The 11,841-nt window shown below is 37.8% G+C and overlaps 1 protein-coding gene across 6 annotated transcripts in view; it reads right to left on the bottom strand.

Annotated features, from left to right (window-relative positions):
- Positions 1-1,085: 1,085 nt before the first annotated feature.
- The window catches only part of RALYL (RALY RNA binding protein like), a 400,435-nt gene continuing 389,679 nt past the window's right edge, over positions 1,086-11,841 (bottom strand). For all 6 annotated transcript variants that reach the window (XM_069854306.1, XM_069854308.1, XM_069854303.1 and 3 more), the window contains one exon: positions 1,086-3,750. In XM_069854306.1, the coding sequence (XP_069710407.1) occupies positions 3,716-3,750 (35 nt within the window). In that variant the 3' untranslated portion in view covers positions 1,086-3,715. The remainder of the gene's footprint in view (positions 3,751-11,841) is intronic.

Below are 11,841 nucleotides of genomic sequence, written 5' to 3'. Positions count from 1 at the left end.
GTTAATGTTCTACACGAGTACCTTTACTTTCTCTATCATCCTCAGAGCCAGAATATTTAATTGGTGAGAAATGCTCAGAGCTACAGTACTAACTTGTCAAGTTGCACTCGTCTTATACAGTGTACAGAATCTTTCCTGCAACTTTAGTCGTATCCTTGGCAAGACTTTCTTAAAGAATAAATTATCCATAGTCAGGTCTGTCCTTAGCTGACTGTTAAAATTGTCAGGTTTTGGCCAAAAGAAGTATCTTCTCTACTAGTTTAGGTTGTCCAAAATTCCTTACCTGTGCTCCTGAAATTCAGTGAAATATCAACACTGTATCTCTCTGTTTCTCTTTCTCAAATCACTGAAGAATTTCCTCTTTAGGAAGTTTGTTCATATTTCTTCTCAGTCATATTTTAACACAGGGCTGGTGTTTAAATTTCTCAGACAATTAAAATGATAGTAGTATTTACCACATTATTCTCCATTTTATTTACTTAAGAGAAGTACTTTATACTATGGTTACCTGTTTCTGTTTGTTCTTCTTGCAAAGTCTGTGAAGCATGGTTGTATTCCATATGAGAAATATATTTTTCCTGGGAAGTTTCTTTGTCACATTTTAAGAGAAGAAATTACAGAACTGAATTAGTGCATAAATCAGAGAAAATATTTATTTACAGACATGTAAAAATTATGTTACAACTTTTCAAAGAAAATTGTAATGAACCATCAATCTGCTCTACATGGGCAAACCCTGAATGTTTTAGTTCTAACTTGCAGTGGCACCTCTTAAAAATATGACTGCTTACAAGGTTGTAGCTATCTACATAGTTGAAGTACAATGATTTTTCAGAACTAAGAATGGATCTACAGAGAAAACTAATAAGAACTGCAACAATATGTAATACAAGAGTTTACAAAAGTAAAAATACCTTTTCTTGATCCAAACTTTAAAGCTTTTTGGTAAATATTTTCTGGTCATGCAGCTGCACAGGTTTGAAACAAATATCTTTAATACACAGAGTGGACAGATCTGTGTGGAAAATGAATTGGTTTAGTTGAGGACTGTCCATAAAGGATTTTATAGGATTCTTGACTATACAAACTAACTGACGAAATCCTTTATGTTTCCTATTCTTCCATATTGCAAGGGATGAGTGATGTTAAAAACCCCCACAATTAACAAAACTCATGTAAATGAAGTATACGTAGCAATGGCAGACAACACCAAGCATACAGCATACATGGAGAGAACTATCAAGCTCTGTTGAAGCAACCAGCACCCTCTGTAGTGATTTGAAGCAAATATGCCTTTAAGAAACCTTATCAGTAATTGATTGCATGGCACAGCAAGCTTCTGGCTTGCAAATGAAGTAGTGCCTCATGGTGTTATCAAAGGTGTCTTTTTGTGTTCAAAATATATTCAGGACTTAAACTGTGATGTGAAACAGTGTCAACATCATGAATGTGCAATCATTTCTGTGAATATATAATTGGTAATGATTGGAAAGAATTTCTAAAAATCTAATAGAGTGCTTTGTGTGGTTGTTAGCCCATCTGGAATGGAGATGATGAAGAGATAATACATCTAGCTGTTTATCATACATAGTTTATTAACACCAATATCAGAACTGATCATCTTGGGTGACATACTGCATCTTTTAAGTTGGGCAAGAATTTATGTAATTGAAATGGTGAAAATGCCGATTGAGCTGCTAAGGTTTGGAGTTCTTTTTTTCAAACTGTCAGCCAAACATGGAGATCCTAAAATGGCAATTCTTTTTGCCTTTTTACAGTTAAAAATGATCATAAATTCTGCTAATAGATAGAAAGTGGTGAAATATTCCACCCTTTGATTTGACCTAATATTTCACTTACACAGAACTAATGTTTTTTGCTGCACTTTTCTGGAACAGTCATCCTTGGTGGATTCTGAAGCTGCAATTCTTTATGCTCAGGTGTAACTACTTATACTATTCTTTCCTTAATTAAGTAGCTAGGTACTACTCAGCACTTCTGTAAAGTAACTCCATAGACAACAGACAAGCTAAATATAAGATACATAAACATAACTGAGAGCGCTATGTTACATAATCTCCTAATGAAGTAAATTTCCAGTCAGTGATAGATTATTAAATTCAAATGTATGCTCTTCCAAATATTTGAAGAATATCAGTCCTTCTTTGATGACTGTCTCTGTGCTGGAAACCTGACCAGAGACCTTGAGCTTCCACCTCTGCATACACCCACTGTTTGAGGTGATTCTACCACCTCAGAAACTGCTGGTTTTTATAGGCATTTAAAATTCAGTGTATTAAAGAATGACTCTGGTACCTTTATTTTTCTCTTGCTTTCAGCCTACAGAAAATGATTGAAAGGGCAAGGGAAGTGTTCATCTTTGTGGCACTTGATGATACCAAATACCTGCTGCCATGGATATCAGTGGCCATCAGGGCTCTGTGCTGCACAGTGGCACGCAGCTGTCTCTGAGCTCCATTTGACTGTCTAAGGTACTTCTTAAATGAATGTCTCTCCCTCTTGGAATGCCATAGCTATTAAGATTTTTTTCTCCCTGCAATCACTTTAAAGTTGTCTCTCTTTCTACAAGAGTATTGTTCACAGAAGGGTGTAGGTAAAGAAGTATCTGTTTTTCATTTCATGTAATCTGCAGGGCTAAGGAGATCTAGCTTTGGAATAGGGAACAGGTTGGTACTTCATTAGAAAAGAAGATCTTATACCTTTATCATACATACTTTGTTACCCTTAATATCTCAGTAACACAAGAGAAATAGTGCATCCATTTTGTTTGAAAGGAAATATGGTTTATTAAGAAATTCTATACTGAGATTCCCCCTCAACATCTGTAATAATTAATTATTCCAACTGCAGGCTTTTACAAAGGCTTTAGCAGTTCAGGAGTGGAAAAAATACTGCCAGAAAAATAAACTGAAAATATTCAGCAGGCTAACTCATGTTGTCAGATATTGGCAGTCTATAATTAATTTACCAGGCTAGGCAGGAGACTGTCATGTAAACTTTCCATGTAGTAACAGCAAACTGCTTTTAGAGACTTTCAGGAACAGCTGTAACAACTGTCCGATGAATGGCATTACAGAGGGTGCTTATCTGAAGAAAGGGATTTATGGGAAGATCCAATTTATCAAGGATTTCTCTCTTATTTTGACACTTTCACTTTTTAGTTGTTAACGCTATTAGTAAAAATAATTATTTCCAATGATAAATACAATAAATAAAATAATGGAAAATACCATACAATGTATTTAATTTTTGTATTTTGTTTGAATTAAACTGTAAACAAAGAAGTGCAATATCACCTGACTCTAAATATGGTAAAACAGTAAAACATGCTAATCATAAAAATAGCTTTTAGAAATATACATTTGTATACAGTGTTTCCCACACCTGTTAAATATGTCCTTCATATTATTATGATACAGTACATTGGCCTTTAAGACATCAAAATTAAAAAAATAATACCAATAATTAGCCAGAGAAAAACACATTTACAATCTAAACCATAAAAATCTGACAATTGTACAGCTTAGAACATATAAGAAAGGGAGTTTCTAATATTTGAACAATAACGTCCATTTTAATAAGTAAATTGAATTTTCATACAAATTGAATCAAAGGTTTTGCTAGCCAGTAAGAAACCGCAGTTCACATTTTTCTGTGGGGAAGTCAGAGTCTCTCTTCTCACCCTTCAGGAGGTTCACACGTGACATCTCATCACTTGATCTGTAGAAACTGAGAAATAAAATGTTCACTTTAGTACGAAGGCACAGAGTTTCCTCCAATAGAACCTCAAAAAGAAGCCAAACAGAGAAAGAGTAAAAGAGGGAAGACAACTAAGGCTTGACATTTTCAGGAATCAATCAAATTTCAATACCTATCAAACTTTCCTGCCTAAAACCACAATCAGGACTGTGCAACAGTCCTAAGTTACACTGCATGGCTCAAAACAAGATTTAGTTCCGACCCTTTACATTGACTGTGTGTTTTCAGCTATGCTTATAGTTAGCAAATTAATGGATCTCTCCTCAATGGCTTCTCCTTTGATGTTGTCTATTTTATTATTGTTGTTGTGTACTTGCCATAGGCTTTAATTGCATATCACTTGTTTTCTTTTGTTAATTTACCAGCCACAGTATGGAACAACAGAAGTACAGTGTCAGCCAACACTTTTGAGGGTCATTCGTCCAGTAGAAGGCGGAGGTAGGTGTTATCTAAAAATCTGAGAGTCCTGCTATGTCACTTTATAATGCTACTAGCTTCAATAAGCATTCAGTGATGCTGCAGGGCAGCATGACATACCAGCTCCATCTACCCACAGAAAAGCTGACAACACTTTTCCAATCACATCTGCCTGGAAAACTGACAGTAGAAAATGTTAGCGGAAATAATTTCTTTTTTTAGTAAAATTTCACCTTTTTTTTTAATACATTTGACAGGAGAAATATCTTTCAGTCTTTTTCTTTTTTTTTCTTTGGTTGTATCATTATCTGTAACTGAAACAGAAAACAGCTGACAAAACTTGATACGTCTCTGATCAAAACCTGAAGAATTTTCAGATTCTATATTCAATTTCTCTGTCATTACATTCAGTTAGTTTTAAGTGTGCCTTCTTCCTTCCCAGAAAAAAAAAAGAAAAAAAAGATTATTTCAGTTAAAATTTTCATGTATTGAAAATCTAGATTTCCAATGAAGAAGGTTTTATCAGAAATGTTGGAGTCCCTGCAGGACTGGTCCTCTGCCCTTTGAAGCAGCCAGCTGTTAGATATTTCTCCCTTGATGCAAAGGAAGCACCAGATTTCTGGTTGTACTCTTCACAGGTAACCAGAATTAGGAGAAAAACTCATGTGAGAGATCCCAGAACTTTCTATTTTTTTCAGTTAAAATACCTTGAAACTTCTTTACTTGCATAGAGAAAAATATTAATCTCTATTTTTAGCTCCTTGGACAAACTTAACTACATGATAGAGATTTTAAAATGTTCCTCTTCAGTCTGAGAGAGGCCTAATGGTTGTTAAGTAGCTATTCATCTTACAAGAAGTAAAAAAATCCCACTATACATCCTATTAGCTCCAGAGAGAGTTCTTCTTTTCTAGCCTTCACCTATGCTTTGCTGTTCCATTATGCCATTATAAAAAGTAATAATTATGCAAGTAAGAAGAGGGACAGATTTTCAAGCTATTTATTGAATCTTTCTCCCAGCCATAAAACTTTTAAGCATTTACCTGTCACCAGCACTAAAAAGCTTCATTAGGTTACTGTTATGAAGTGGTACTGCTAACCATCTGGATCCCAGTCATTAATGCTGCTTTGTGTTGTTTAGAAACAATGATAAAAATCTACCCTCTCCACCAGTTCAAAATCTTGTATTCTTCATTCAGTGCATGGGCTTGTTATTTGTCTCTTAATGCAAATAATCTTAAAGACTGAGAAGAAACTTTAAAACCTGAAATGATCAAGCTTTTATTTTCCATAGAATGACAGCAACCCAGGGCTATGATTAACCTAGTGTAATGCAATACTAATTTTATTCTATTCTTTCTTCTGAATAGTGTGCAATTTATCAGCTGGCTTTATGGTAGTGCTGATGGTATTAAAAGACCTCATGATGACTAATTTTTTTTTAATCTTTCCATTTCCTTCACGTTATAGATACAAAAAAACCATCCTGACACAACAAGAATGAACTGAATTACATTTAAGCCAGCAATAAGGCTGTCATTTGATGTAGTTCTAACAGAAAACCACTTTAGAAAGCATGATTTAAACATAATGCATTTTAAGAATTGAATAACCCAACTGAGCCTATAGCCTTGGCAGCCGTAGACAATATCAAAGGAACAGTATATACTGTCCTAATTGCCATCATAATCTCTGAAAAAAAGGCTGGAGATAGGTTATGGAATATTTATTGGTTCATTTGCCACCTGAAATTATTTCTGCTGATTTTTTCCCTTTCCCAGCTTTCTGAGCATGAACTGCTGGAAACAGTCATTTTAGGCACTGTATTTCAGTTTTCCAGAAATGCTATTGCTACTGTTATTATACTTTCAGTATGATCCTTCTAGCACTTCTATCAGACTCAAATTATAGTAGATTCAATTAATTTTAACTTTACATTATTACAATATATGTAACATTGGAAGGCCAATATTAAATATTAAACACCTCACTAAATTGAAAGTGCAGTTCTACTCCATGGGTCCCAAGCTATAATTACTAAAAATGACAGAGTAAGTCAGATAAAACTCAGTGAAGATCTAGAGAGTTTTCTGTTTTATCTTTTAAAGGATCAGTGGTTTTATCATTTATCTCCCCTCAAAGCCTAGATATTTCCAGTCTTTACATATGCAGATCTTTAAAAATGTCCTGCATGTAAAGGGCATTATTCTGTGGGAGAGCCTGACCATCTGATTACCTGCCAGGCGACCATTTCCTCTAAGCTCTCTACTTTGTAGTCACCAAAAAAAAAACCACAGTAGTGTTAGTTTGCACTCTGTATTTCTCCCTAAAATCCTTTTATGAGAAGGCAAGCTCAATATAGGGTAAAGACCTGCAGGCACTTTTCTTCTAGAACAGGCTGGGACGCCCCAGTATCTCCAGTCTCCCTGAGCAGCCTGAAGGTGTAATAGTGTCCACCACTTCTGTAGAAGATGGATGCCGCTGGCTTTTCTTAACCCATTCACGTGGACTTTATTTGCCTGCAGGAGGCATAAGTTTTAGTCTCTCCTAGCTGGATCCAAATAGAGCTCAGCTTCTTCCATGCTCTGGTTATTTTCTTCTTCCTTACAGTTCTAAATAAAGGTAAACAGCAGGTATATGTTCCTTGGTTTTCATAAATATCTCATTTCCTTCTCACAGGGTTTATGGGAAATATGTTCTTTACCATGCTTAACTTCCAGACCTAGATGTACAAGAATAAATCTTACTATCTGAGAGTATAAATTCAGTGTGTGTCCTTGGGAGGGAGTATTAAAAATGCATCATGACTAAATGCCACAAAAGATGTACATGATTAACATCCTCCCTTGTAGCATGTGAAGAAAATGTTCAGAGAAAAGTCACATAGAACACAGGTGTTACAGAATTTACTCTATGGTTTACCGCACAATAATTATAAGCAACAAGAGCATCCAATACATATATGCAAGATGTTCACCTAACAAAATGCATCTGTTTTTAAACAATCAACTGCTCTGAATGGCTTTTGTGATAACATTAATGTTAGAAATACCCAGAAAATGCAGTTAAACAGTGGATGGATAGATGAGGGTCCACATACACACATGAGCCTGAAACCTAAAGTCTCAAATATCCTTCCACTTGCTCTTCTGACTCTTTTTCCTTGCCAGATAAAAGCATTTTCAGGACTGAACTGCTGAGTTTAATAGCTGTAAGGGAAGCATCTGAAGTGGATTCTGATTGTTTCTTGGTTTCAGGTAAAATTACATTTCTATCTCTGTCTGGCTCCTGTTATTAGGAGAGTTGATGCCTGACACCTTCCCAGGTTGTTGCTGATGTCTGACTAGGCTTTGGCAGCAGGTTATTTAACTGCCAAACATTGCTCTCTGCAAAACAGCTTCAAGCCCCATTAAAATGCAGCTGCTGCACTGTCTTTTCACTTACAACATCGGCTTTCATACTTGCACTACCTCAGACTGCAATCATAGCACCATTGCTTTTATTGTGCCTGATGCTTGTTCTTATACTGTTATCTCTACAACGGAGAATACTGCACCCAGGTCCACAGATGCTAATACTATGTCCTCTAGTGTAGAATACTCTCTTTCACCTCTAATATGTTTTCCTGATGATGAAATGTACTTTCTGGACAGACGAGGAGGTGAAAAACTGAATCTGTTTGCAGAACAGACTTATTTTAACACAAAGTAGTAGTGCAAGTTGCCATTCTGTTTATTTGCTGCCTCTAGCTCAAGACAATATCCTTCCTTTCTCTTAAGCAGGCAGCTCACACTGAGTGTAAAACCCAGTAATTTATGTTTGTAAGGTTCCATGGGGGCATGTGATTCTATTGGCTTTTACACAGCATTCATCATCATGAATGGAAATCCTCAAGCAATGAACAAAGCTTACCAAAGACCCTTGAATTTTTATTAGCTTTCACATTGACTCTATAGCTGTGTTCATTTGAAATACGCCTTGTATTGTTCCTTGATTTAAAGCATAAAATCTCTAATTAAGTAACACAGTATGTAGGTGATTTAGATAATGAACCCATATGAAATGTAAACGCTCAGTTCAGTAGATGTTAACAGGGGAATACGAATGTGTGTTACATCAGGTTTGCTGATGTCATTTGTAGCACTTGTAAAATATGACAGACAAAAATTTATGGCACTAAAGCAAAACTTTTTATAATTACCTAGTGATAGAATATTCACTGCATATAACAGCAGAAGGAATTATACAGTTTTGTAAATATTAATAAAGAATAATTAAAGGAAGCAGTTGCACCTTCTTTAAGCCTTTCTTCAAATGATGAAACCTAATCATTATCTTTTGCACTCTGTCAATCGTACTTTAATTGCTGAAAACACCTCAGAATTGTTTTTCTGTTCAGTGAACAGTTTAATTGCTTTGAAGTACTAGTACTTCTGTGAATACATGTGAGAATGCCTGTTTTACTCATCAGTAAAGGCAAACTTCTATCTATCTCCTTTGTATTAAAATGCTCTGTTTCAATTGCTTGCCTGATAAAAATCAGCAGGAAGATTGAGATAGCCCTATAAAATACTAAATTTTCCCATAGATTTACATATCTTTTCTTTCTCAGAGTCCTGTCTAGGAAGATTTGTGATGAATACTCTTAATTGTAGTGATGAAGACAGGGTCTAATATTCAAAAAGTACCAGTGACAGTGTGCTGCAGTTAAGATGATGTTCAAGTGTGAAGCTGATGGAACAACTTTGGGATTAGAGTTGCCATGGTCATTTGCAAGCTTCTCTGAGAGTAGCTATGAGGGCACCAATGAGGAACAGGGGAAAAAGTGCATCTGTCTACCATGCTTAACTCTGTGGGTTTTCTACTCACTGTATTGGGTTTTTTTTCAGCAAAATCTACAAAGTTCTTTTAGCTGTAGAAGACTCAGGGACTAGTAGTATAGTTTCTGGTGATGGTGGGAGGAATCTGAAGCTGAAGGCATTGGATCTTCTGCAGAGTGTAGGGTGGGCTGCAGGATCTCCGAATAGGAGAAGGTGGAAGTTGTGAGAAGATGGGAAAGTGGTGCTTTTGCAGCACTCTCTGCCTTGAAGTCTTTACCCAGAATATACTCACAAGGTTACCCCACTGTGAAGCTGTGCTCCCACCACCAGCACTCTGTTTCATGATCTCTCTTGGATGATAAAGATAAATCAAATACAGTAAGGCCTCACTGATACTGCCCCCAGAGTTCCCTCAGCTCATACCAGTGTGCCTTGAGAGCAACTCAACTTGGGATCCAGTGCCAAATATAGCAAAGGGGAAAATAATTCATTCTCCTTTAACTCTGGATACAGGTGGATATTCACAGTAAATTCTCAGAGGCATGACTCTAATTGGAGACCACTAGGTTTTTTTCTGCTTCTTGGGATTCAGCCTGTTCCATGCGAAGTGAGTCTAACTGAGTCCTAGCATGGTAAGAATTGTCCTTTATGATTCTGAATGCTATGAAAAATATGTTTTTAGGATGCAGAGTGCTGTCAAATTTGTAGAATAAATTTCTTTCTCAATTAACCTCTACTTGATGTGAAGAGTAGGAACCGCCCAATGTGAGGTGATGGTCCATTTAGTGTTAATACTGAATTATAGAATCATTTAGATTGGAAAAGAACTTTAAGATCATCAAGTCCAACTGTAAACCCAACACTGCCAATTTCACTTCATATTGAAGGAAATAGTTACTGTCCAACTGACACTAAAAGTGCAGGATTGAATACACAGCTTAAAGTGTAAAGGAACTACTTGTACTGAGGCCACTCACTGTGCCTACACTTTAAGTAGCGTATTTTTAAAATATATGAGAGTTTACTAGAACAATCTTAAACTAATTACAAGGAAATCCCCTGCTAAAGTTTCCCAGTACTGCCAAATTAGGTTTTAGGTGGGTATCAAAAAATAAAGTACACTTGTGCAGGAAAAAGAAATTGTATGCAGTGACAGTAACAAGAAAAGGATGCCCTATCTAATCAACCTAAAAGGAAGTTGTGGAGAGGAGGGTGCTGGCCTCTTCTCCCAAGTGACAGGGGACAGGACAAGAGGGAATGGCCTCAAGCTCCGCCAGGGGAGATTTAGGCTGGACATTAGGAAAAAATTCTTCACAGAAAGGGACATTGGGAACTGGAACAGGCTGCCCAGGGAGGTGGTTGATTCACCTTCCCTGGAGGTTTTTAAGGCACGGGTGGATGAGGCGCTGAGGGGCATGGTTTAGTGTTTGATAGGAATGGTTGGACTCGATGACCCGGTGGGTCTCTTCCAACCTGGTGATTCTATGATTCTACGAACAGGAATTTTTTCAGTTACTTGGAGGCAGAAATTTTGCTCAGCATAAAGACCAGGTGGAGCAGGTAAAAAGCATGTAAATAGAGCAGTGATGACGAGGAGAGCTTGATGGAGGAAACAGTTGGAAGCATTTAGTGTGAGATTACAGCGTATATTGGTTTTTGTAGCAAGGTTTGGGTAGCGAGGGAAGCTACAGGAATGGCTTCTGTAAGGAGCTGCTAGAAATTTTCCCCATGACCAATAGAGCCAATGCCAGCAGGCTCCAAGATGGAACTACTGCTGGCCAAGGCTGAGCCTATCAGCAACAGTGGTAGTGCCTCTGGGATAATATAGTAAAGAAGTGGGAAAAGATTCACAGCAACTGCATCCACAGAGAGAAGTGAGAATAGGTGAGCAAAACAACTTTGCAGGCACCAAGGTCAGTGAAGAAGGAGAGGGAGGAAATGCTCCAGGTGCTGCAGTGGAGATTTCTCTGGACTCCATGATGAAGACCATGGTGAGGCAGGCTGTCCCCTTCAGCCCGTGGAGGTTAACAGTGGAACAGACATCTACCTGCAGCCTTTGGAGGACTTCACACTGGAGCAGGTGGATGTCCAAAAGAACCTTTGACCCCATGGGAAGCATGTGCAGGAGCATGCTTCTGGCAGGACCAGTGGAACCAAGGAGAGAGGAGCCTACACTGAACCAGGCTTTCTGGCAGGACTTGTGACCCTATGGTGGAGCAGTCTATTCTGAAGGATTGCACGCAGTGGAATGGACCCACCATGAAGAAGTTAATGAAGAACCATAGCCTGTGGGAAGGATTCATGTTGGAGAATTTCACGGAGGACTGTCCCCTGTGGGAGTGACTACTCGCTGGAGCTACAGAAGATTGTGAGTTCTTCCCCTGAGGAGGAAGGAGTGGCAGAGAAAACCTGTGATGAACTGACCATAAGCCTTTTTCCCCATGTCCTTGCACTGCTGGTAGGGTAGTAGGTAGAAAAAAAAGTGAGTAAAACTTACCTTGGGAAGAAGAGAGGGGTGGGGGAAATGGTGTTTTTAAGATTTGGCTTTATTTCTCATTATCCTACTCTGATTTGATTGGCAAAAACTTAAACTGATTTTCTCAAGCTGAGCCTGTTTTGCTCAGGTAAATGAGCATGGTAACTGGTGGTAACTGGTGAATGATCTCTTCCTGTCCTTATCCTGACCCACGGGCCTTTTGTTATATTTTCTCTCTCCTGTCCAGCTGAGAAGGGAAGTGTCTGGGTGGGCATGTGGTGTCCAGCCAAGGTCAACCTGCCGCGGTTCTTTTGAGTGTCCCATGCTGGGGCACACAGAAATACTGGG

The sequence above is a fragment of the Phaenicophaeus curvirostris genome, chromosome 3, assembly GCF_032191515.1.
Source record: "Phaenicophaeus curvirostris isolate KB17595 chromosome 3, BPBGC_Pcur_1.0, whole genome shotgun sequence".
Classification (NCBI taxonomy): domain Eukaryota; kingdom Metazoa; phylum Chordata; class Aves; order Cuculiformes; family Cuculidae; genus Phaenicophaeus; species Phaenicophaeus curvirostris.
The sequence above is the reverse complement of the archived record's forward strand: the minus strand, read 5'-3'. Positions and strand labels throughout refer to the sequence as shown.